Below are 24,758 nucleotides of genomic sequence, written 5' to 3' on the forward strand. Positions count from 1 at the left end.
TAGGAGGGACTTCATAGAACGAGGAAGACATCAGCTTGTTTTTAGGACAGTGAAAACAGCGCTATACAGATTAGTAAATTGTGTGAAAAGTACAGCGTTTTTTACACATGAAACATGAACATGTTATATTGTGCACCGTAAACACAATCAAGGTTACGAAATTCGGATTTCGTCAAAGAAATCTTAATTTATATTTCGAAGAACGAAATACTTACAGGTGTGGAACGACATGGGAGTGTGTAATTAATGACAAAATTTAATTCTTGGTGAACTAACCCTTTAAAGGTGGCGTGGCAACTTTTAGCGGCATCTTGTGGTAAGGTTGCGAACTGCAACCAACAGCTCACCCCTCAATTTCAAAACACATATTGTAGGCACAAAAAGACAAACGGGTCGTCGTCTAAGACAATGTAGGAACGAAACGCACTCTGTAGTTTGTAGAAACATGACGGCGACTTTCATGTAAGGGGACCTGTGCTATATGTAGATAAAAACAATACAGTTCATTATGTAAGGTCTTCACTGATAAGATATTTATATTATATTGCATATCTGTCAAGAGATCTTTCTAAAAGTTACACAATGCACCTTTAACGGCTCGCATCTATGCAGAGTCATCTATGTATATTTATATGTCTATGGCTGACACACAATGCCGGTGTTTAACGCATACATGCGCTGCTTTCCTAAATACGTGTCGGAGACTTCATGAGCACAAAAAGTATTCTCGTTGCTTCATTACATGAGGATTGAACCACTGCAGTCAAATGGACATTTTAACAATGACTGCCTTCTTGAAAGTTGTAAGTTGAGTTGCTGTCTAGGGACTCTGAAAGCGCTCAGATTTCATCAAAAAATCTTAATTTGTATTTCGAATATGCACGAAAGTCTTACGGGGGTGGAACGACGTGATGGTGAAATATTAATAACAAAATGTAATTCTTGGGCATTTAACTCTTTCCCCACCATTAACAAGTTATCTCGTCAATTAAGAGAAAAAAATGTGAATTTAAAACGTGTTCCTGATGAGGTTTTATGTTAATATGTAATACCGTGAGTATCCACTCTTACCCAATTTATAAAAAAACTGAAGCAATTTTTTTTTACTAATTTTAAACACTGTGTATGTTTGAATAATCGTCCTGATTCTGATCTCCAACAAAATTCCTTGACCAAAAAAATTCAATTATTTCAGCTTTATATATATATATATATATATATATATATATATATATATATATATATATATATATAAACTTTTTATTTTTTTTGAAGAAAAATACCCATATTTAAGAGTTTATAAGCTGAGAAAAATATAGATACAGTTGTGTTCAAAATTATTCAACCCCCCAATGCTGTTAAGGGTTTTAGGGAATTTAGTGTGTACATTTGTAATTGTATTCAGAATGAAATCCTACAATGACTTCTTAAAGAAACATATGCAACTAAAATGACATCAATTGGTTTTGTAATATAGTAGTAAATGTTTCTTTTGTGAATTCTTCATTGACACAATTATTCAACCCCTTAAAGAACTACCACTCTGAAGAACAGAGGTTCATTGAAGTGTTTTCAATCAGGTATTGAAAACACCTATGGATGTCAGGGAACAGCAATAAAGCCTAATAAGCACCAATTAGGCAGCTTTAAAATGACTGTGATACTCAACTCCTTCTAAACATTTACTGGTGTGGTTACAAACATGGTGAAGTCAAAAGAATGGTCCAGGAAGACAAGAGAATAGGTGATTAATCTTCACAGGAAGGGCAATGGCTATAAAAAGATTGCAAAGATGTTAAACATACCAAGAGACACCATAGGAAGCATCATTCGCAAATTCAAGGCAAAGGGCACTGTTGAAACGCTTCCTGGTCGTGGCAGAAAAAAGATGCTAGTGGAAAAAAGTCCCCGTGTGACTGCTGAGGAACTGAGAAAAGATTTGTCAGATGTGGGTACTGAAGTTTCTGCTCAAACAATACGGCGCACCCTGCGTACTGAAGGCCTCCATGCCAGAACTCCCAGGCGCACCCCCTTGCTGTCTCCAAAGAATAAGAAGAGTCGACTGCAGTATGCCAAAAGTCATGTGGACAAACCACAGAAGTTTTAAGATAGTGTTCTGTGGACTGATGAAACAAAATTAGAACTGTTTGGGCCCATGGATCAACGCTATGTTTGGAGGAGGAAAAACAAGGCCTATGAAGAAAAGAACACCTTGCCTACTGTGAAGCATGGTGGGGGGTCAATCATGCTTTGGGGCTGTTTTGCTTCTGCAGGTACAGGGAAACTTCAGCGTGTGCAAGGTACCATGAATTCTCTTCACTACCAGGAGATATTGGATGACAATGTGTTGCAGTCCGTCACAAACCTGAGGCTTGGGAGACGTTGGACCTTTCAACAGGACAATGATCCCAAGCATACCTCCAAATCCACTAGAGCATGGTTGCAGAAAAAAGGCTGGAACATTTTGAAGTGGCCATCGCAGTCACCAGACTTAAATCCGATTGAGAACCTCTGGTGGGACTTAAAGAAAGCAGTTGCAGTGCGCAAGCCTAAGAATGTGAGTGAACTGGAGGCTTTTGCCCATGATGAATGGGCGAAGATACCCGTAGATCGCTGCAAGACACTTGTGTCAAGCTATGCTTCACGTTTAAAAGCTGTTTTAACTGTAAAAGGATGTTGTACTAAGTACTAAGATTGAATGTCACTTGGGGGTTGAATAAAACTGATAATGATGTGAGCACAGAAAAGACATTTGTGGGTATTTCATTATAAATGTTATGTTATATTTGTCTGACCTACACATGCCTCTTTGATGTAATTGTAAGCAGGATGACTGAATGATCAAAATCAATGTCAAACCGGCCAAAACAATCAATTTCAGTTGGGGTTGAATAATTTTGAACACAACTGTAGGATGAAACTTTTTTCCTGTTTTGTTTGTTTGTTTGAAATGAGAGTGTCTGTTCTTTCATTTGATATATTTGTATGTTTATATATTTTCAGAAGGAAATTTTCCTGGAAGGTATTTTGTGAATCTTTTGTGAAAATCACAAAATATGCTTTAGGGCAACTTTTCAAAAAAAGGCTGGCGGGGAATGAATTAAGTTAAAAAACAGAAAGTCTGGCAAGTAATTGTGAAACGGTATAATGCATGAACCCTTTAAATAACAAGATGCAAAAATCACATCCACACACATGATTCAGTATGCTGATAATCTTTTATTACATCTGAGGCTACACAGAGGACAAAATAACCATCACCTTTTAAAACAATCTTTCAATTTTCGATCAAAAAAGTAAATCATTGAATTTAGAAAAACTAAAATCATTGAAGTTGATTTTGATTATTGATTTCTTATTAACTCATAAATCCTATATCCCAAAATGCAATATTATAAAGGAAAATAATCCGAAACGACACTAATATCTGGCATTAAATATTCAAAGCGCAACTTTCTGATAATAGTTTGTAAACTAAGTGGTACATAAGCACTCTTTCATCCATCTGACTTGACGTTTTCCTTTCTTGCCGTCATTTGATTGCTTAACATGTTGGCTGCTTGACAACAATGTTGGCGCATCCGTGCACCTGAGTCAGATGAGGACAGTCGAGCGATGCCAGAAGTTTTTGAGGGCCGCATCGTGTGGGAACAAACTTCTCCGTCAGACACACCGTGGATTGACTTCCAATTTCACTAAAAAAAGAAAAATTACTGTTATAGTCCATTTTCAGTGCCATTTGTTTACCATAACATCCACTTACCCATAGGAAACAGTTTTGGCATGCTTCATTCCTAGACCTTCAAATCGGAAAACGACGTTCCTCAGCGGACAATGCAGTGGATTCTGGAACGTGACCTTAACTGGCACCTCTTTGCCCATGATGGCATCACAAGCAGGCTGAGAAGAACCACATATAAGTTACATTGCACCTAACAGTCTGATTGGCCTTTGTGAAAATGCAACTTACGGTAAGTATCAGATCTGGGGTGCGCAGTCTGAAGCCGAATTGGGTGGCCACAACTTGCTTAGTTTGCTCCACGTGTCCAATGAGATTGAGCATTAGAGGAGCGTGGTCCACCAGATGTTCCTTGTACTCATCGTAACGCAGGGTCCATTCCAGAGTCTTGGCTATAGCGTGACAAGAGATTATGAAATGCTAATAATTTTAAATCATTGTTTTAAGCTATCGTTGTTTCTTACATTCACAGGCCTTCAGTTCAAAGCATGTCTGGTCTCTCTTCAGGAAAGCCTTATGGACACCGGTGTGGTACATGGCCGCTGCTTGGCTGTACAGGGTGAGGCTACGAGGTGAGTTGCATTTGTTTTTCAGATTGATGCAAAGCACAGCATCCTTGCCCAGGTACGGTCCATCTCCCTGCATGGTGACCTTAACGGCTACATCCTCAGGGCACGGCAGCGAGTATGTGCATCGTCTAGCGCCGTATCGGCAGGCTGTGTCCCAAGCAACACACCTGTCCTCCGTACCTGAGAGAGAGGAGAATATAATGAATTCAAGGGGGTTTCATGCAAAATACAAAAAATATTATCTGCTTATGGGCCATTCCACCAAATTGGTGCCACTTCTGTCTCCAGTACATTATATGTACTGTATAAAAATTAGGGGTTGGCCAATCTGATATTCATTATTGATATTAGCCTAATATTGGCGAAAATGCCCGGATGTCGACCAACGCGGACCTTGTCATGGCAACTTGGCATAAAGCGCGACTTGCTACGCAAGTGAATTTGCATAAGTTACACCTTAAATTTCATTTTGAATTAAATTTGAACTAAAAACTAAAATTTAACTAAAAATGTTGCTAGGCCGAAAGGGCGATATAGATGGTATTGGATCGTATCGGTATCGACAAATATTCAAGGTTGTGGTACCGACATCAGTATCAGACATGAAAAAGTGGTATCGGCCCAGCCCTTATAAAAATGCAAGAAAACTAACTATAAAATACATTTTATTATTAAAGTATTATTAAAGTGTCCTGCAGGTTCATCTAACAGCAAATTTAAACTATATAATTTAAACCATTAATAAACTACATAGAATACTGAAAAGCAGCATTTTTTAAAATGCGTCCCTGCTCTCTATCTCTATACTTTATCTTTAAATATAAAGCATAAAATTCTTCAGATGAATTTTTTTCATGTGCTCACGCAAAAGCTATGATGCGAAAGCTAAGCTTCATGTGCAAATTTTAGTTTTGCATGCTCACGTGAAACTTTCGCTTTCACGTGCATGCGTGAAAGTTTCACGTGAGCACGCAAAACTAAACTTAAAAAAAATTCTGCACATGAATCTTTCGCGTAAGAACATGAAAAAAATACATCTGAAGAATTTTATGCTTTTATGCGATAGTTTCACGTGAGCACGCAAAACTAAATGCGGTAGTTTCATGTGCGCATGTGATAGTTACTCATATTCTTTTCTGTATATTTTATGATATTGGTGCTATGACTGTGAATATTATTTATATTATTTCCTTGATGTAATTGGTTTATTTTAAAATATAAAACAAAAAATTGGTAAATCACTAGAATTCATGCTATTAGCACATATTTAATGCAGCAATATTTCACGTATTTGCTAAATTTTTGTCAAAAACTCAGCCCTGTTACTTTCAGTCCTGTTTCCAAAATTCCTCCATCCTCCATTAAAGGTGCAGTGTGTAATTTTTAGAAGGATCTCTTGAAAGAAATGCCTAATAATATACAAAACTATATTAGCAGGGGTGTATAAAGACCTTTCATAATGAACCGTTATGTTTTTATAACCTTAGAATGAGACAGTCGCCATTTTGTGCCACCATGTTTCTACAGAAGCCCTTAACTTTTTTACTAAGTTGTCTCCGACGATGACACGTTTGTACCGTGGTGGCTATCGTAGCTTCTTTATGCGTTTTAAAATCGAGGGTTGTGCAGTGGGCTGAGCCGTTGGTTGCAATTCGCAACTTCACCACTAGATGCCACTAAAATTTACACACTGCACCTTTAAGAAACCATGTTTGAAAATAAACTAGTAACTTGAGATTGACCAATACTCATTTTGAAAATATGTGTGTTATTAGATTTAGTGTTAAAAAGTTTACTTCAATTTTGATGAGTTACAATATGCAAATTGCACCGATTTGGTGGATAAAGATGTGTGCGTTTATGGCATATCTGTGTATTTTTACCTTTAGTGTACTTATAGAGGTTCGTGATATCGACACGTTGATCTGATCCAACAGCTTTGGTGCTGATGCAATGACCAGCTACATCCTTCTCAACATGGACGACATCGAAGGTCCCATTGCATTTCCTCTGCCAGTAGACTCTTTCATTGTTCACCTTAACCCAAAGGGTTAAAGTCAGTGTTCGAATTATCCCCTAGCTAAAATCATTACATATTACAATTACATATTAAACTTTGTATGATGCTAAATTAAGGTGTAAGGAGTTAAGATACCTCAGCAAACAGGTAGGATGCATCATGCTTCAGGAAGACCTGCCCGGTGCGGATGGCAGCGACGGAGGTGGGGCCGCAGCGATAGAAACCCTGACTGGTCAGCTGAGGAGTGGAGTCAACCACCTGCCAACCTCCGAAACCACATGGCAGGTCGGGCCGGGCCATCCAAGCCTCATTCCAAACGTGGTAGTTCCTATATAGGCGGTATTTGATGAGTATTTTGTCATGTGTTCTTTGTAATATTAGAAACGTTGGTATAACATCTCACCAGATTGAATCACGGTTCAGGTGATCAATCAGCTGAAATTTCTCATCTAGATAAATGTCTGTTGTCAGGCAAACATCAGTGTCATGAGCAGACAGGAAGTTGGAGACGGGACGAGTAGGTATGCCGAGACATCTCATCACTAGAGAGAAAGAAACGAAACATAAATGGATGACTAAACACCTCTTTCCTGTTCACTTCTTCTTCTTGCCCATTATGCAGAAAATCGTACGCGTGTTGGTGACTCCAGCGAAAGCCAAGCTCTGTCCGTATTTGACGGGGACTCCTCCACTTTTGTAGTACTGTTTCAGAATGGAAGCGCTGCCACACCAGGCTGTAGGAGAAATTCCACCTCCGTAGCAATTTGACCAGTTACCCATCAGCACACCACAGTCTTTGTTGGCAATAACCTGTGAAGGTAGAGTAAGAAGGCCAAAAGTGTTGGATTGTTACACGCCGTGCTCAGAATCGATAAAATCAGGCTCACGTCAGAGATGTCGGGTTGATAAAAATGTGTACTCACCATGTCTGATACCACTCTGGCGATGTTAATGGGGCTTCGCCATCCTGAGCAAGGTGTACAACTCTTATCCAGCACATACAAACATGAAGCTAAGACTCCTTCTTCAAACTAAGAACAAAGGTGAAGAGATTAGCGTTTGATTTTTTTGTCTTTAACCTTTTCAGCTGTGAGTTTTGATACCGTATTTGGTAACCGACCAAGTTTTAAGGTTCAAGAAATACTAAACATCAAACAGAAGATGACTCCGGGCCGGATCTGCACCGGATTGGCTAGGGTGGCCATTCTTCCCGGACCCGTCCTGGGCTGTCTTCAGGAAGTCATATTTGTCAACCGTATACGTCATAGAGGATTATTATTATATTACAGAAAAGCAACAGTTACATTTGAAGATAGGAATGAAACTAAGATTGCATGTTTTTAACTGAATGGCGTATGCGGTCAACAAATACGACTTCCGGAAGATGCACCGAAATCCTGGCCAGGAAGCGTCCGGTAAGAATGGCACATATGGTCACCCTAGGATTGGCGCCAAAGTCAGCAACTCTGGTGCGGATCCGGTGTAGATCCGGCCCGGAGTCATCTGCTGTCTGGTTGTGAGAGCGTGGTTCTTACTTGACCAAAGTTCCAGGTTTTGCATCCAATCTGTTGTTTAGTCCCATAGTAGATTCTGCCCGTGTCATTCAGGACATACTCGGTTCTCTCTGCGTCATCTTCCATGTACACACAGTCATCTAATAATCGAAGAAAGATTGAAATACTTTAATAGTGTTTGCTTTATTTACTCTCATTTAATTCAACTTTTAAAGCTTAATGATGTGGATGTGATGCATAAAAACATTCAATCTTAAGGGCATGATTATTTTCTGCTTAAACACCCCAAATTCTTATTTTCTCACTTTATACACATACCTTTACACCAAGGGTTGAACAGCATGTAAATGTCATTGTCAGGGATGCATGGTGAAGTGTATCTGCCCCCTTTGCAGTGCGTTACGACGTTGAACGTGTATCGTCCGATACACGCCGTTGGAACGGAGTTAACGCACAGTTTGATTCGGTTTTGGCATTGTTCGACGATCTTGGCTCCCCAGCAGTTTTTCTTGAATTCATTCACTAATGGAACGATCACATATGTGCCGTCCCGGATAGATGGGATATGACCTGTGAAATGTGAAGAAGAAATAACGATCTATTGTATTTGAATGCTGATTCATTACTTTTCATGCACCCATACTTATAGATACAGTACACATGATGTACACTGACCGAGTTTCAGCTCCAGGTGAAGTTGGTCACAAGTTGCATTAAATGGTCGTGAGAGATCAAGCCACATATTGAAACATTGCCCTCTGCGGATGATGAGATGTTCATCAAGGAAACAATTTGTGTGATGCTCCAGGCGATTCGGCCCGGTCCTGCACTTAAGAAGGTCAACTTTGCATACCCGAAGGGTTAGATCTGAGAAAAAATGGTGAATGTATTATAACACAGATCAAATCAACATTATAATTTCCCATCATGCACTCTTACCGTCACCTCCACAGACTTTCTTGCTTAGGCAATCATCTGCACAATCCTTGATGACAACCTCCTTACAATCATAATCACGGCCTGGTGCGACGTAGTTGCAAGGGTTAACACAAGGATTGGCACAGGGGTTAACATGAGATTTGACGCATGGATTCACCCAGGGGTTAGCCCATGGATTCACGTAAGGGTTAATGCATGGGTTAACGCAAGGGTTAGCACATGGGTTAACCCAAGGGTTTACCCAAGAGATGGAGCACGGGTTTACACAAGGATTAGCGCAAGCAGGTGCGTCACATGCTATTTTCCGGCAGTCGTCCCCATGCAGTTTAATGGTCGGGAAGCGTCCGACGGTGCAGAAGTTGTTGTATGGGCACTTCACAAAAGCCATGCTGTGAAAAGAAGTGAAAGAGAAAATTAATGTAAAGTAAAAAGTGAATAAAATCTGTCTTTTGGGTGGTTAACTATTCCTAAATGGGTGATTCTCACAAACCATTGAAACACCACGGCACTAATGATTTTAGCTTTAAAATGTGTAATATAGTAACATTAAAAAGCATCAGAATTAACACAATACTGTGTTCTACCTTGCACAATGTGTGATTTCAACATAAGAATTTATAATTGGAAATTTTATCTCATTTTCTGCTGAAATTCTCATTACCGCAATGTGTCCGGCTGTGTTTGAACATGCGTTATGTTGTAATTTAATCAAATTAACAAAAAAATTAAGAAAAAAAAATGGTTTTGCTAGACTACTTTAGATGACTGAAACAATATTTACTGAATATTCATGTATAATAATAATGAAGAAAAATTAGGAAAATGATGTGTCCATGCCTGATGTTCTCATCCTCCGCAACACTTTTTGAGAACAGTTTAAGCACACATACAGAATTTTAATAAAGTTTGATTTTGAGTGACCAAGCACATGGACCAGTTACTTCAAGATGGCTACCAGGTAAGATCATTTTTTACAGTTAATTTGAAATATTGTCTTATCAGAATGCTTACACGACATTTTGATTATCATTACCGCAACAGATGCTTATTAAATGTTAATTTAATTAATAGAAGCATAATACTTTGATTTTAAATGCATGTGCAGAATCTCCAAATTATGTTCTTTCAGGTTTGTCATGTCATTTTGAAAATATGTCAGTGTTTATGTTTTCTGACGGTTGCGGTAATGAGATTTTTTAGGACTAATTTTTTTAATTATGTTACAAAAAGTGTTAAATGACAAGTAAAAGTTTTTAAATTAATGTTCCCATTTACTCCAGACTTTGTTTTTCAATGTCTGGTGGGAACAAAGTACATTTAAGCAATTTTTACATTTTCATGCTTGACATTTTTAAAACCAAGTTTTCGTGAGAATCACCCAAATAAGGTTACCTTACTAAGTCAAAAATAAAAATATCAAGATTATATTTTCACAGAATGATCTTTGCATTATGTTGGATGATTTTATATAAACCGTATATCTAAAAAAGTTACTGGCTTACATATGGCTACTCTAAAATGTAGTCCAATGTCCTTAAAAACAATTTGTTTATATAAAGAGGAAGAACTGACTTAAACATTTGCTGCAAATCCTACAAAAATATAAAGATATAGCTACTCACTAACTTTCATCTGGTTGTTTATTGATTTGATTTAATACAAGATAATTACACCACTAAAGAAAGACTTTAGAAATTGTATTCTGCTAAAGATGAGTTTGAGTTTCTTGCTTATTGACATCTGATCTACAAAAACAGTCAGCAAACGACTCCGGGCCAAATCTGAACCGGATACGCGCCAAAGCCAGCAGCTCCGGTGCGGATCCGGCCTGGAGTCACCTGCTGTATTAAATCCTAAATGGCATTTTTATTAGCCTATATGCAAAATACACCCCCCAAATATTCTTGAAAGTGTGTCTAAGTTGAATACTTACATGTTTCTGATCCTGGTTTTTAAAGAGTGTAAAGTATTTGTAATCTTGCTGATGGTGGCTCTTTCTTCGTTGTGCAGATTCTCACTGAAGATCTCTGTATATGTATTCACTTCTCCAGCTCCACCCATCCATAGCTCATAGGTGACGAGTTTTAGGACGTTCCCCCCATAAGAGAGAAGAAATGATTCTGGGTGAGTCTCGCGTGTTAAAGTCTATTTGAGGGAATTATTGAGAGAAATTAACATCTTAGCATAATTGTTTTGAAGTTATAGGCAGAGCTGTGAACAATTCCAGAGACAGGAGCAAGTGTTAAATCAGATAGAAATATTCATATAAATCCTATATTACGTATATTTGTGTGATGTAACTACATACATTTCCATGGTAAAATGATAATTGTTTATCACAGAGAAAAAATATCTTTGTTTTTTTGTCTTTTATGTTGAAATGTATTCAAATAGCAAAATACTACATAGCCTAGTGCTTTGTTTAACCAATGTAATATTTTGATGTCTATTTCTTAAATGCATAAACTACAGAAGAAGTGTGAATTACAGTCTTCATAGCTTGAGTGATTTGGTTTATTTAGCGTATTTTTTAAAAAAAATATTTGTTTAATCATACAAGTGAACCTGTATTAGGCTGTGTTTTTTATATGATGGTCTGTCGCACAATGCCTCATTTTTAGTATCTGCCTAATATATCTCAGTTTCAAATGTAAATTTTTTTTTGTTCAGACAGACATCAACAAATTGATTATTATATGATAATGTTTCAGTTGCATTATATTATTTGCATTAAGTGTTTGCATTAAGTTTTGGGTCGCCACACCATGCACTGCTGTAGACAATGTGTCAGCCTGAATGTTATTGATTTTTATGGTGTGATGACTCGGGCGTCATTCTCATGTCACCTGTGAATCAGCCTCATTCACTGTTATTATAAAATATCTCAGCGACAGGTACTAATCTATTGACTTACTAAATAGATCAACCCATTGATGATTGTAATTGCAGACGTTAAAATGCCACTGTTTTGTTAGGTTTTACCAATTGATAATCATTGCAACAATAGAGTATGTGCCATATGACTTATTACAGTTTAAGACAAGATAATTCAGCCTAAAATAAAATAAAATAAAATTCGAATATTTCAGCTTTCTTTAGAGTAACCGATATGCTCTTCATCCCCTTCATCTTCCCCAACCTTTACTCCACCCAGAAGGTGTATCAAAAAATAGAGACTGTCCTTAATAAGACTCATTAAATCAAAATATCCAGATTCAGACAAATTATCTAAAATATAAAAATTTTATAGAATTAATTTTTAACCAGCTAAGTAATGATATCATTTAAAAAGCACATAAAATTGACCACCTGAAGCCATCCAACACAGTCCAGACTAATCAGACCGGCTTAACCAGATGAGTCTAGCAAATTATTACAGGAACATAAAATACATCAGATACACTGAAAGAAATGATTGATTCAATTTACTCAATTATTTTAAAGGTAAGTGGTGCAATCAATTTATTTAAGCTACATTAAAAAAATAGAAAAATAAAATAAAACATTTTGTTTAAATGTAGCTTAAATAAATTGATTGCAACCACTTACCTTAAAAAATTGAGTACAATGAATAAATAATTTTTTTGTGTACAAGAGATGGAAATTTGTGCAGCTATGAAATCATTATTATTATAAACACATTTGTCTTCAAAAGATTTCAGGGTTTACTATTTACATTAGGAACGTCAAACAAACTGCAAATATATAAAACCAAGAGAAAGTCCAATGTTCTGAAATCTGAAAAAAGATTTCCTTATTTTTCTCCAAGAAAGACAAGTTGACAAGTTACAGTATACAGTTCATGGGTTATTTTTTTAAAGGTCATTGTTCAGTATTGTTTAAACTTTAATATTTTTACTCTTCCCGGAAGCAAAAAGTCCACGAGCCATTATGATGAGTGTCAGTCGAAATCTGTGTGTATCCACGCTTACATTTTCACTGAGAAACATATAAGGAATAATTATCATACATCTGCTAAAATGAACTTAAAAAAAATCATTTTGCACTCCATTATATTTATTAGGTGATTTTAATTGCGCTCAATCAGTGAAATACAACAAGGTGGTGTTGCATTAAAGCCTAGGATCAAGTGTACAATACACTGGAGTGTTTCATGAGCATTGTCTCATTGTAAAGCATTTATATAATCCCTGTTATATCTACTTCATGTTTAATGATGACAGAAGATAATAAATGTAATGCAATAATGAGTGTCTGACCCATAATGAATCATTCAGCAGTGGTGAACTACAAGTCTGTTATGCAGAAAATCTGGTACTGTATATAGCACACCAAACTATTAAAGAAATCCTTTAAGTGTCCCTTGTTATTTAACAGTTCACAGTATGGTCATTGTATATTTTTAATATAACGGGTCTTGTTACTTTAAATTAATTCAGTATAATTAACCAATGACTTTGAAGCCATAATGGACTAAAATGTATTATTAATTAAACTTCTGATTTATTGTTTTTGGAGCTTAGCAAACATGGTCACTATAAATTGTTGTGTAAATGTCCTGTAATTCTTGAAGAAAAGATTTGATCAGGTGGTTATTATTCTGCAGGTAAAAAATCATATGGGTTTGACAGGAGATGAAGGTGTTATAATGACATTTTCATGTTACTCAGACTTGAGACACCCTTCTATTGCATTTTCTCATTTCTTAAATAGTTTTTTCCAGCTCGTCTCCGCAATCTGAGCTGGAATAATATAGAAGGGCTCTAAATAAATCTTCTGTTTGATCTGCACAGTCTAAACTAGAGAAATAAAACAAGTTAGGTCTGCCAACAAAAGGTTTGATTTGAATCACATCGAGGTAAAATGCCCTGCACAATTTATCTTTATTTGATGGATACAGAAAAATACAGATATCCACATAAACTTTCTGTTACAAAAAAGATTATTTGTAGAAAAAAAAGTTCAGACAGAGATGTTTCTTTTAAACCTTTAATAATCTTATTATGCACCTACACTGTAAAAAATACAGAGGTGTATAATACTTAAGTATTTTATTTACATTTTCCAAGCATCTATGCCCTATCAGAGTGTTTGTCTTGGGAAAAAAATTACTTTTCTTTACTAAAAAATGTTCACTACATTCTAAACCATAAAATCATACTGTGTATTCATTATATATTGCATATTAAAATTGATTTAATGCCTAATTACATAAAAATTGTGTACTTTTACTTTATTGAGTAAAAGTACGAAAAAAATTTTTTACTTAAGTAAAAGTACAAAAAGTTACTAGATGTTTAATGTACTTAAATATTAAATATAAACCAAAAACTTGAAATTATGAAACGTAGTGGAGTAAAAATTATGATAATATGTTTTGGAATGTTTGTTTTCCAAAGAAAAACACTAATAAAATATGAATAATTGAAAATGTACTTTTATGTAGAAAGTAAAAATACTTAAGTACTATACAACTCTGAAAAAATACTTTGCTGCCTTAAAATATTTTGTTGAATCAACTCGGATTTACAAGTAATTTTAACTTACTATTATTTATCTTGACTAGAGATGAGTTGTTATAACTAGAGTTGGTATAACTTATAAAATTAAGTTGACTTTTCTCAACTATATTTTATAAGTTGTGACAACTCATCTCTGTTGACATGACTTGTAAATCTGAGTTGATTTAACAAAAAATTTTAAGGCAGCAAAGTATTTTTTACAGTGTATAGCACATGTGAATATTGTGAAAACCCTCATCATTTTGCAGGTCAGACTTTTGTTTTACTTTGAAAGCTTTAAGGTTCTGTAAGCACTAATGATAAAAAAATGTATTTTTCACATCCAAACTATCTGCACAGAGGATAAGTCATAATGCAGAGATGGGTACAGTTACCGTATGGTAACCAGGATGTTGTCCTTATACCCACAGCCAGGTGGCAGTGATGTATGGTGTTCACATGCTTTTGTGCAAAAAGGCCAATAAACCCTGATACAAAAAGCAATAAGGGGAAGGTTTTAACAGTTTAACATTGAAGCCTTACGATCACATTTGTTAGAAATGAATTTGTTTGTGTAATATTGAATTGAATATGTGTTCAGTGCTGGAGTCATGTTAGAGAAACCATAATCTTTTAAATGGCCATGTTTGGATATGGACTACATTACATCATTAAAACAGATCCTCTGGCAGTAAATAAATAAACCTTGATTTGACAAAAGTGTGCAGTTTATTCAATTTTTGCTTTTGAGTTTATTATTATTCAGTTTCTCATTTTAAAATCTTTCTTTGTTAATTTTTTGAAATTATTTTTTTTTATTGGCACAAAAATAATTACTGTATTTTAAAAAGTGCTGCAAAACAATTAATTGCAAATAATCGTGTGCAGAATAAAAGTTTTTGTTCACATCATATGTTACACACATGATATGATTTTAAGAAAAAATATATATTTATATATTAAGTAGAATTCTCACGGAGAGTCATGTTATATTCACGAAAAATTTGATTAATTTATTTGTGTTCATGGCACAAAATTCAGCTTTTTTACGTGCCTTGAGCACGAATGTCTTTTTCGTGTCACTCGCACGAATTTCTATAAATGAAGAGTTTCGTTGCACAACGAGATAAATCCATTTTTTTTACATTTTTGTCAAAACATGTTTATTATTATGTTATCATGTTATTATTTTGTTGTATGGTGCTACTTAGCTGTAGTTTTTTAAGTTATGAAGGTTTTAAATCAAAACAAACCAACTGCAGTTGCATTGAAATTAATTGGAATGCACAACCAAAAAACGAGATTTCTGAAAAATAAAAAAATAAAAAACGGTGGTTATCTCGTTTTGCAACGAAACTCTTCATAATAGTTTTTCGTGGCCGTGCCATGATTTTCTTTTTCGTTTGATTTTATGTATTGTTTTCTCATAGTTTTTTCCCTTTTTTGGGGTGTTAGATTGGGAGTTTCTCCTTTAAAACCTTTACTTTATATACAGTACTGGTCCTGTGTAAATGTTTTCAATACAAGAGTAAAATGTTTGGGGATTTATAACTGAAATTGACTTCATTTTGTATATTGGCTATATACCACACCTCTCATTAGTTACATTAATTATGTCATTTTGCATGATAGAAATCTTTTGTCTCACTATTCATTTAATTGTTTTCATTATTATCTGAGTAATTAAAAGTAACTTGCTTGTCTTTTACTAGATCAGGGGCGGTTTCCCGGACAGGGATTAAAGTCCTAGAACAAAATAAATGTAAGAGCTGTCCAAACTGAAAACTGAAATATCTTAAAATACATCAGTGGCCTTTGTTTTGCCTCAAAATGCACACAAGTTATGTTTTTATAAGGCATGTTTGTTAAAACTAGTTATATTTCCTAATTAAACAAAGGCCTAGTCATGGTTTAAGATAATCCCTGTCCGGGAAACCACCCCTAATAGTTAAGTACCAAAGTTTACTATACATGCATTCAGGTGTGCAGTTTTACAAGTATTGTAAGACACCTGCCTCTGTATTTCAGCACCTTTATGGACAGCATAACCAATAGTATCAGACCAGAACAATTACATTAATATTCATCTCCTTAATCCCTTTAAAGAGGCCACTTAAATACACATGATTCATCTAAAAGCCAGTTTTCTCTCTTATGGGAACATGCTTGAAGCTTGCACATCTCTGGTTTAAGATCTGAGCTCAAACCTTCTAATGTGTAAATCTGAGAGAAAATACTGTAGTTTAAGTGTCTTAACACCGACCAGAACAATTACATTGCGTAAATGTTTATGAAAATAATTAGTAAAACATTTGTATGAAAAAGAACTGTAAGTCAGAATAAAGCATCACAAACAACAAACGTTCTGCGATTGAAAGACTTTTATTGATGCAACACAGATTATTTATCCAGCTAAGTAGAGAAAAAATATCAAACCATAACCACAAACTTTCACTTGTGTAGACTAAACCTACAACTTTCTTAATCAATGTGACACCAAAAATCAACCCCATATCCTTAAAAAGTGACTTGCATAAATCATCTTTTAAGCTCATGATTAACTGCACCCTTTAGTATAGAGTATATAAGGTTACATAAGATGAAAAGATTCATTTTAATTCTGCAAATCAATCATATGAAAAGCACAGAGAAAGGTTTTAGGGCCATATATTGCAACTCCTTTGGTTATCCGAGTGCATTTTCACTTTTCTCTGATGACAACGTTGCAGCCTCCATGGACCTGAGTCAGCTGAGGACAGTCGAGTGATGCCAAGAGTTTATATGGACCGTGGCACTTGGGAATAAATTTCTCCATCAGGTTCACTGTGGCCAAGCTTGCAATATCACTAGAAAAGCAGATTTATTATATACCATTATCATGCCGTTGCAAAATTAAAATAATATAATAAAATAATTTGTGCCGTCTTACCCATAGTTGATCATTCTGCACTGCTTCATTCCCAGCCCCTCAAAACGGAAAATGGCATTCTTTAGCACGCAGGACAGCGGATTCTGGAATGTGATTTTGAACGGCACCTCTCTGCCCACCACGCAATCAGATCCAGGCTAAAACAAAAACAGCACTACATTAATCCAATTTACAAAGTCAGGACTTCTTTTAAGTTAATTGATGATGCTTAAATTTAAAGTAAGAACTTAAATGCCCAGATTTTGGGAATTTAGCTTTTTTCACCGTATCCTCGTAAAGTTAGATAAGTCCATGCGTGCCTTTCTCGTCTCCGTGCGTGCTGTAGCTCTGTCTGACGCAGCCCCCGCTAGCTTAGCTTAGCACAAAGACTGCAAGTGAATGGCTCCAGCTAGCAAACTGCTCCCAATAATTGACAAAATAACGCAAACATTTTCCTATTTATATGTTGTGGTTTGTATAGTCACAATGTGTACAAATAACAAGGTCATATGAGACACAGCAATCTTTAAACAGTATACATACTGGGAACTATATTCTCAGAAGGCGAAGCACTGTTACTTGTTGGAGTGATTTGCTCGCAGCACCCGTGAAGCCTCTGGTGAGGAGCAGAGAGTTCGGTCAGAGTTGTGCAAATCGCTCCGCCCAGGTGGCGGTGCTTCGCCTTCGGAGAATGTGGTTCCCAGTATGTGTGCTGTTAAGGGATGGCTGTCTTTCATATCACCTTGTTATTTGTACACGGTGTGACTATTCAAACCACAACACATAAATAGGAAAATGTTCGCGTTATTTTGTCAATTATTGGGAGCAGTTTGCTAGCTGGAGCCATTCACTTTCAGTCTTTGTGCTAAACTAAGCTAGCGGGGGCTGCGTCAGACCGAGTTACAGCACGCACGGAGATTAGAAAGGTATGTATGGACTTATCTAACTATGGGGGATACGGTGAATAAGCTAAATTCCCAAAAACTGGGCGTGTTCCTTTAAAATATATTGGCAAAAAAGACCAGCATGTGACTTACAGTAATAACAAGTTCTGGTGTACACAGCCTGAAGTTAAACCGCCTGGCCACAACTTGCTTGGTCTGAACAACCTGTCCAACGACAGTCAGCAACATAGATGCATGATCCACCAGATGACACTTATAATCCTCATATCGCACGGTCCACTCCATGACTTTGGCTATGGAGTTAAAAATAATAATATAAACATTATTAGTAATCATGTTGTGTTGATCAGCATTAGCAAAGCTTTCATATCCTTACATTCAGAAGCCTTGAGCTCAAAGCAGGTCTGGTCCTTCTTCACTAAGGCCTTGTGCACTCCAGTGTAGTACACGGCTGAAACCTGACTTTTCAGGGTGATGGTGCGAGCGCTGCTGCATTTGTTCTTCAGAGCGATTGAAAGCACAGCATCCTTTCCCACATATACCACTTCTTTCTGCATGATGATTTCACAGATGACATCCTCAACGCAAGGTGGTGGATACACGCAGCGCTTGGAACCGTGACGAACGGCTGTTTCCACGGCTTTGCGTTCCTCCTCTGAACCTGATGGATGTGTTTGAACGAATCAGAGTCGAGGTATTACGTGTGCGACTTAAAGAAAAGTGTGTGTGACTGTTTACCTTCAGGATGTTTGTAGTGGTGTGTGATATCTACGCGTTTGTCTGTGCCGACAGCCTTGGTGCTGATGCAGTGACCCACTGCGTTCTTGTCAACGTGGACCACAGCAAAGGTCCCACAAGCTGTGCGCTGCCAGAAGACGATATCACTGTTCACCTAGAATAAGAAAAGCTTGATTAGACATCAAAACACTTGGAGGATCAACTGGAATGTTAAAGCATTAACACACCTCAGCAAAGACGAAGGGCGTGTCGTATTTGAGGAAGACTTGCCCGCTGCGGACCGCGGCAACAGAGGTGGGGCCGCAGCGATAAAAACCTTGACTGGTCTCCTGAGGTGTGGAGTCAACCGCCTGCCAACCCCCGAAACCGCATGGCAGGTCGGGCCGGGCCATCCAGGCCTCGTTCCACACGTGGTAGTTCCTACACGTGGAAAACAAAGAAGCTTGTAATCTTCAAGTTTAATTTCAAATTAGCAGAATACTAATAAGAAGATCAATTTACCAGATTGAATCACGGTTCAGGTGATCAATCAGCTCAAAGTTCTCATCAAAATAAACATCTGTGGTCATGGACACATCAGTGTCGTGAGCGGAGCTGAAGTTCGTAACAGGACGAGCAGGAATACCAAAGCATCTCAACACTAGTAAAGAGAAAACATATATAAATGCCACATCAACCTTTTACCATCTCCTTTTAATTTTGCATGAACTCTTACAAGTGTTGGTGACTCCAGCGAAGGCCACACTCTGTCCATATTTAACCGGGATTCCTCCACTATTGTGGTATTGTTTCAGGATGGCACTGCTGCCACACCAGGATGTAGGAGCGATGCCACCAGCATAGCAATTTGACCAGTTACCCATCAACACACCACAGTCGTCGTTGGAATTGATCTGTCAAAATGAGAAATTCAGAAGTGCCCTATGACAGGGGTGCTAGAGAGTTTGCTCCAGCTCAAACACAAGTCCAAGGAGGCTTCCATGTCGTTCCGCCATATTGATAAACTATAATAACAAAGAGGAACAAAAAGCACCTAGCCTAGCCTACAAATGCGTTTCCACAACGCGCTTTTCATTCAGAACACGTGAACCAGCTGAAACGGACAAGGAGATCAGTGAGTACATAACGGCTATCGTAGTTGCAACACGCATTTGGAAAAGCGAGGCGCTAGAGAGCACTGTTCCTTTGAATGCAAAATACAATTTCATCACTAGATGGGGGTAAATCCTACTTATTGTCCCTTTAAGGTCTTGCAAAGCATACTAGAAACTTCCAGGCAGGTGTGCTGAGGCAAATTGGAGCTAAACTCTGCAGGACACCGGTCCTCCAAGACCGAGTTTTGGCACGCTTGTCCTATGCGAGATAAGTGCCAGTAAGGTCATTTTTTCAGCTTCCTGAAGTTTAAATGCAAACTCACCATGGCAGACAGCACTCTGGCAACATTAGTGGGGTCTCCCCATCCTGAGCAGGGGGCTCCGCTTTTCTCCAACACATAGAGACATGCATCCAAGATCCCCGCTTCAAACTAAGAAATCAGAAATCGATTAGTGAGGCCGTGTTGGTACGCTTGTATTTCAGTACTTGAGATAAAACCATTCTGGTGTTATTATGTAATATATGAATCATGATAGCGTGGCTCTTACTTGACCAAAGTTCCAGGTTCTTGAAGAGATCTGACAGTGAGCACCATAGTAGATACTGCCCACGTCACTCAGCACATACTCATTTCTCTGTGCCTCATCATCCAGGTACACGGAATCATCTAGTGAAAATACAGAGAGTCAAAATTTCACTTACATTTTTGTTCTTGCTAAGCTAAACCTTTTGGCATATCCGTGCAGAAGTATACTCCTTACCTTTACACCAAGGGTTGAACAGCACGTAGATGTCATTGCATGGGCTGCATACTGAAGAAGCCCGCCCCCTTGGGCCACTTGTTACTACGGTAAGATTGTATCGTCCAATAGGTGCCGTAGCGAGGGAGTAAACAGACAGTTTGATGCGATTGCACGACTGCTCGACAATCTTGGCCTCCCAGTGCGTTTTCTTGAATTCGTTCACTAATGGAACAATGACCAGAGTGCCGTTGCGGACCGATGGTACCTTACCTGTGAAATACACACATAGTGAGAGATTAGTTAACTAATCAAAATAATCAAAAAGGATTTATCTGGGCATAACTTACCAAGTCTCAGCTCCAGGTGAAGTTGGTCGACCTTTGGATTGAAAGGTCGGGACAGCTCGACACACATTTGAAAGCATTGTCCTCTACGGATGATGAGGTGATCGCTGCGGTAACCATTGGTGTGATGCTCCAGACGATTTTGACAGTTCCAGGATTTGATGAGGTCAACGGAACGTACCTGCAGTACCACATCTGTAAAAGGAAGCGGACTAGTTATTAGCCCAAAATGTTCTAATAGAAATGGCAATGGAGACATTTCCCATAATGTAGTGCATGCCCCAAAAAAACGTCTCTTACCACAAGGATTTGGGCAACTTTCTGCACAGTCCTTGAGGACGACGTTCTTACAGTCGTAATCGAAGCAAGGGTTGACAAAAGGGTAAACACAAGGATTTACACAAGGGTTAGGGTAAGGCTTCACACAAGGGTCAACACATGGGGTCACCCAAGGTTTGGCACACGGATCCACAAAGGGTTTGGCACACGGGTCCACACAGGGTTTGGCACACGGATCCACAAAAGGTTTGGCACATGGGTCCACACAGGGTTTGGCAAAAGGGTTATCGCAAACTGGCACATAGTACGGCCAATTCCGGTAATGATACGGCTCCAGTGCGAAGTCTGGGAAGCGACCAATAGTGCAGAAGTTCTTGTTCGCGCCACACTTTACAAAAGACATGCTGCGAGATACATAAACAGAGACTAAATGTGCATCCATTCATGCATAAACTGAATCTTTGATATCTTAAAGCATACTTACATGGTGCTTGTCGTTCTTCTTTCTTGATGAATTTAAAGGCACCTGGACAATGTTTGGTAACAGAGGAAGTGTTCTCAAGAGTAAGTGAAGATCTTACTGGAACCTCGCTGTAACATTTCTCATCAAACCCTGGGTTTATATACTCTTCTCCATCCCCGCCCATTCACAATTGTCCCAACAGTTTTAGATGAATCACACAGGATCGTTTAAAAAAATTATCTTTCTTAAGTCTCCTTTAAAAATGTGTAATTTAACGCTTTAGTGTAATTGTGCTAATAACATAATTGATATTTATAATAATTCAACCGATAGTCAGAGCTCTATTTCATATAATAGGTATCTGTACACTAAAAGTTATTACAAATTATTACATTTTAACATATAGTTATTGCACAATATATGTTCACATTGACACAAAGAATGGTGCTAGGTTAATGTGGTTGGTATAAAAGTCAGTAACTTACAAAAAAAAAATTCCAAATAGGAAACTTTGGGGATTGTTAAAAATATTGGTATTAATTATACAATTTCAAGAATTTAAGAGTTCAAGGAAAGAGTTAAACCCTTTTATTAACGAATTAAATGTAAATCACTATTAATTACTTTTCAGTAGTTTAAAATGTCTTAACGTTTTGTGGATGCAGGCATAATGTTTTAAACAATGTAGAATGAAAGACTTTGTAGACTTTTAAAAATTAATTTGTAAACGTGTGAAAGCAAAGGACTAATAAAAATAAATTTCTAAATTCCTATTTCAGACACACAGACACAAAAAACCTTATTTAAAAAACAAAGGTCTTTTTGAAGCTCACAAAAACAGGTATGTTTAATTTTGTTATTCATGATTGCAATAATCACACTTTAATAAATTACAGCAAGGAACAAACAGGAGAAATAAAGACTTATAAACATCAAACCCAAACATTTAGAGGTTAAACCTTTTTTTAAAGTTTTTTTATTTCCTTGTTGGGTTGGTCATTTATGTTGTAGTTGGTCAATTATTTATCTGATCTATATTTTTACTGTGTTTTTTGTCTAATTTATGATAAGGGGTTGGGCACATGGATTTTAGTAAATTATTGTGTATTAATGATAAAACCAAACCCTGACAATTTGGCTGGCAACAAACTAGAAGTAGTTATCTAACATTTTTAACCTAGTTTCACAACCGGTCTCTTCTGGAAAATCACATTTTTGCTGTGACATTGTGAATGATTCAGTCTTGTTACTTTGTCAGATCAGTATTTTCATTCCTACATTTCATTCACACGTGACAATCCAACTTGAACCATGTACTGATGCAATGGACCTGATTTTGTATTATTGTGTTATTAAGGGTGAACAGTATCCATGGGTTGATCAAAGCTTATTTGAAACAGTCAGTTCAAGAAAATATTTAAAAAATGAAATATACGAAAATTAACCATGTTTTTTGGTGTATTGATAACTATGAGCAAAACCATGGTTTTACTGCAGTAACCATGTTTTTTTTAACTGTAGTAAAACCATGCATAATTTTCGCTAGGGTACTGCAAATGCAGAAAGCACCTGGAGTAAATATGGCTTCAATCATAACTTAAATACATATCAAGCACAGAATGGAACTACAAATATAATACATTTATTAACCAAATAGTCCTAAATATATTAAACCACATTACACATTTCTTTAATATATGCATAAAAGCCCCAAAAATACCAAATGGCACTGCTACATTGATAACAACCCATTTTAAAATCATTTATTTTCTTGACTGACAATTAAAATGCCTTTAGATAAACAGCGTGTGTTGAGATGTAAGGTAAAAAAGTTGCATAGTGTTGACTTGTATGAAGTAACATTACGTGTATAAATTACGTTTGACAATAATTAGGCTTAATAAAAACAATAAAAAATGTATCTTCTAGTGATTAATATAACACATCACAGAAATGTAAGCTTCAAAGTCTTTAAATGATGGACAAAAATCAGTGACAGTGTGATATCTACTACAGTAAACTCCTACTATGAAAGTTACATAGCCTACCACCGAAATCATCGATATATACACCGAAATGACAGTAATTTCCACTGGCGCGAGGGGTTAGGTGAGGGATCGTATCGGTCATACGGCGATGGGTATGTCCGAAAGAAAAAAAACACATATCCTTATAGTGCACGTATTTAGATTAGTAGCTGTGTCAGAATAAAAAGAGAATATTATCGAATTCACTCATTCAATCCGATGATGGACTAGCTATCCACTGCTGCGTCCAGCATCAGTTGTTGCCTCGCGAGGCAGCGTTTGTTAATGAAGGCAGCTCCGGGAACGTATTAAACAGCATTCATATGCAGCTGCTTTATTGATAACTAAATAAATATTTTAAAAAGACAATACAAATTGCTACCTAGAAATGCAATCGTGTTGAAAGTGAATTTTTTATTTATTTACACTAAAACTGTGCTCCAGCCGCTTTCTTGTCCGCCATTTTTATTTTAACTCCACCAATCAGATTCCCCGGGCCACATGCGCAGAGAATTGTGGGACATTAAAAGAATGCTTCCTTGATGAAAACCAACTTGAGTAAGGTATCTCATGAGATGGGGAAGTAAAGCAAACATATTTGATTCAAACGAGCCTTGATGCCTTCGCCTTGGTATGCTGGCATCGAAGACAGCATTTTAGAGCTTTTGGACGCAGCCACTGTGAGGCTCGGATCGAATGAATTCCCGCGTCTCGACACAAGATGGCGCCCACAGCCTTTCCAGTGCGACCAGTTTCATCTCCTTTGTATGCTTTAAATATAGTTTTACTCAAGATGCATTCAAAGGGGCTAAGGATGGGAATAGCCGATGTCCATCACATATGGAGATATCTATCTAAAGGTTTGTATTATTTTCACTGACATTCTGATATTAAAACAGAATACAATTACCGGTATTTACAGAAGTCAGTGTGTTGTGGGATTGACTTTAGTGAGCTCAAAGCTTTAGTACATTGTGAGAATTTCCAGAAACACATTTGTTTCAAATAAATAA

At 37.1% G+C, this 24,758-nt stretch overlaps 2 protein-coding genes across 2 annotated transcripts; both read right to left on the bottom strand.

Annotated features, from left to right (window-relative positions):
- Positions 1–3,236: 3,236 nt before the first annotated feature.
- LOC129430301 (protein-glutamine gamma-glutamyltransferase K) lies at positions 3,237–10,871 on the bottom strand. The gene is made up of 14 exons (XM_055187421.2): positions 10,715–10,871; positions 8,782–9,170; positions 8,518–8,709; positions 8,161–8,412; positions 7,864–7,982; positions 7,252–7,359; positions 6,961–7,138; positions 6,732–6,870; positions 6,464–6,656; positions 6,192–6,345; positions 4,204–4,488; positions 3,971–4,131; positions 3,764–3,900; positions 3,237–3,695 (listed from the first exon to the last, which is right to left on the bottom strand). Exons 1-14 carry the CDS (start codon positions 10,840–10,842, stop codon positions 3,545–3,547), a joined length of 2,586 nt encoding a protein of 861 aa, XP_055043396.2. The 5' UTR covers positions 10,843–10,871; the 3' UTR covers positions 3,237–3,544.
- A 5,743-nt stretch (positions 10,872–16,614) lies between these two features.
- On the bottom strand, positions 16,615–21,897 carry tgm1l3 (transglutaminase 1 like 3). The gene is made up of 14 exons (XM_055187430.2): positions 21,740–21,897; positions 21,277–21,659; positions 20,980–21,171; positions 20,651–20,902; positions 20,438–20,556; positions 20,212–20,319; positions 19,510–19,687; positions 19,296–19,434; positions 19,022–19,214; positions 18,795–18,948; positions 18,433–18,717; positions 18,189–18,349; positions 17,173–17,309; positions 16,615–17,089 (listed from the first exon to the last, which is right to left on the bottom strand). The coding sequence occupies exons 2-14, from the start codon at positions 21,656–21,658 to the stop codon at positions 16,945–16,947; spliced, it is 2,445 nt and encodes an 814-aa protein (XP_055043405.2). The 5' UTR covers position 21,659; positions 21,740–21,897; the 3' UTR covers positions 16,615–16,944.
- Positions 21,898–24,758: the final 2,861 nt, after the last annotated feature.

The sequence above is a fragment of the Misgurnus anguillicaudatus genome, chromosome 13 (genome assembly GCF_027580225.2).
Source record: "Misgurnus anguillicaudatus chromosome 13, ASM2758022v2, whole genome shotgun sequence".
In the NCBI taxonomy this organism is placed as follows: Eukaryota; Metazoa; Chordata; class Actinopteri; order Cypriniformes; family Cobitidae; genus Misgurnus; species Misgurnus anguillicaudatus.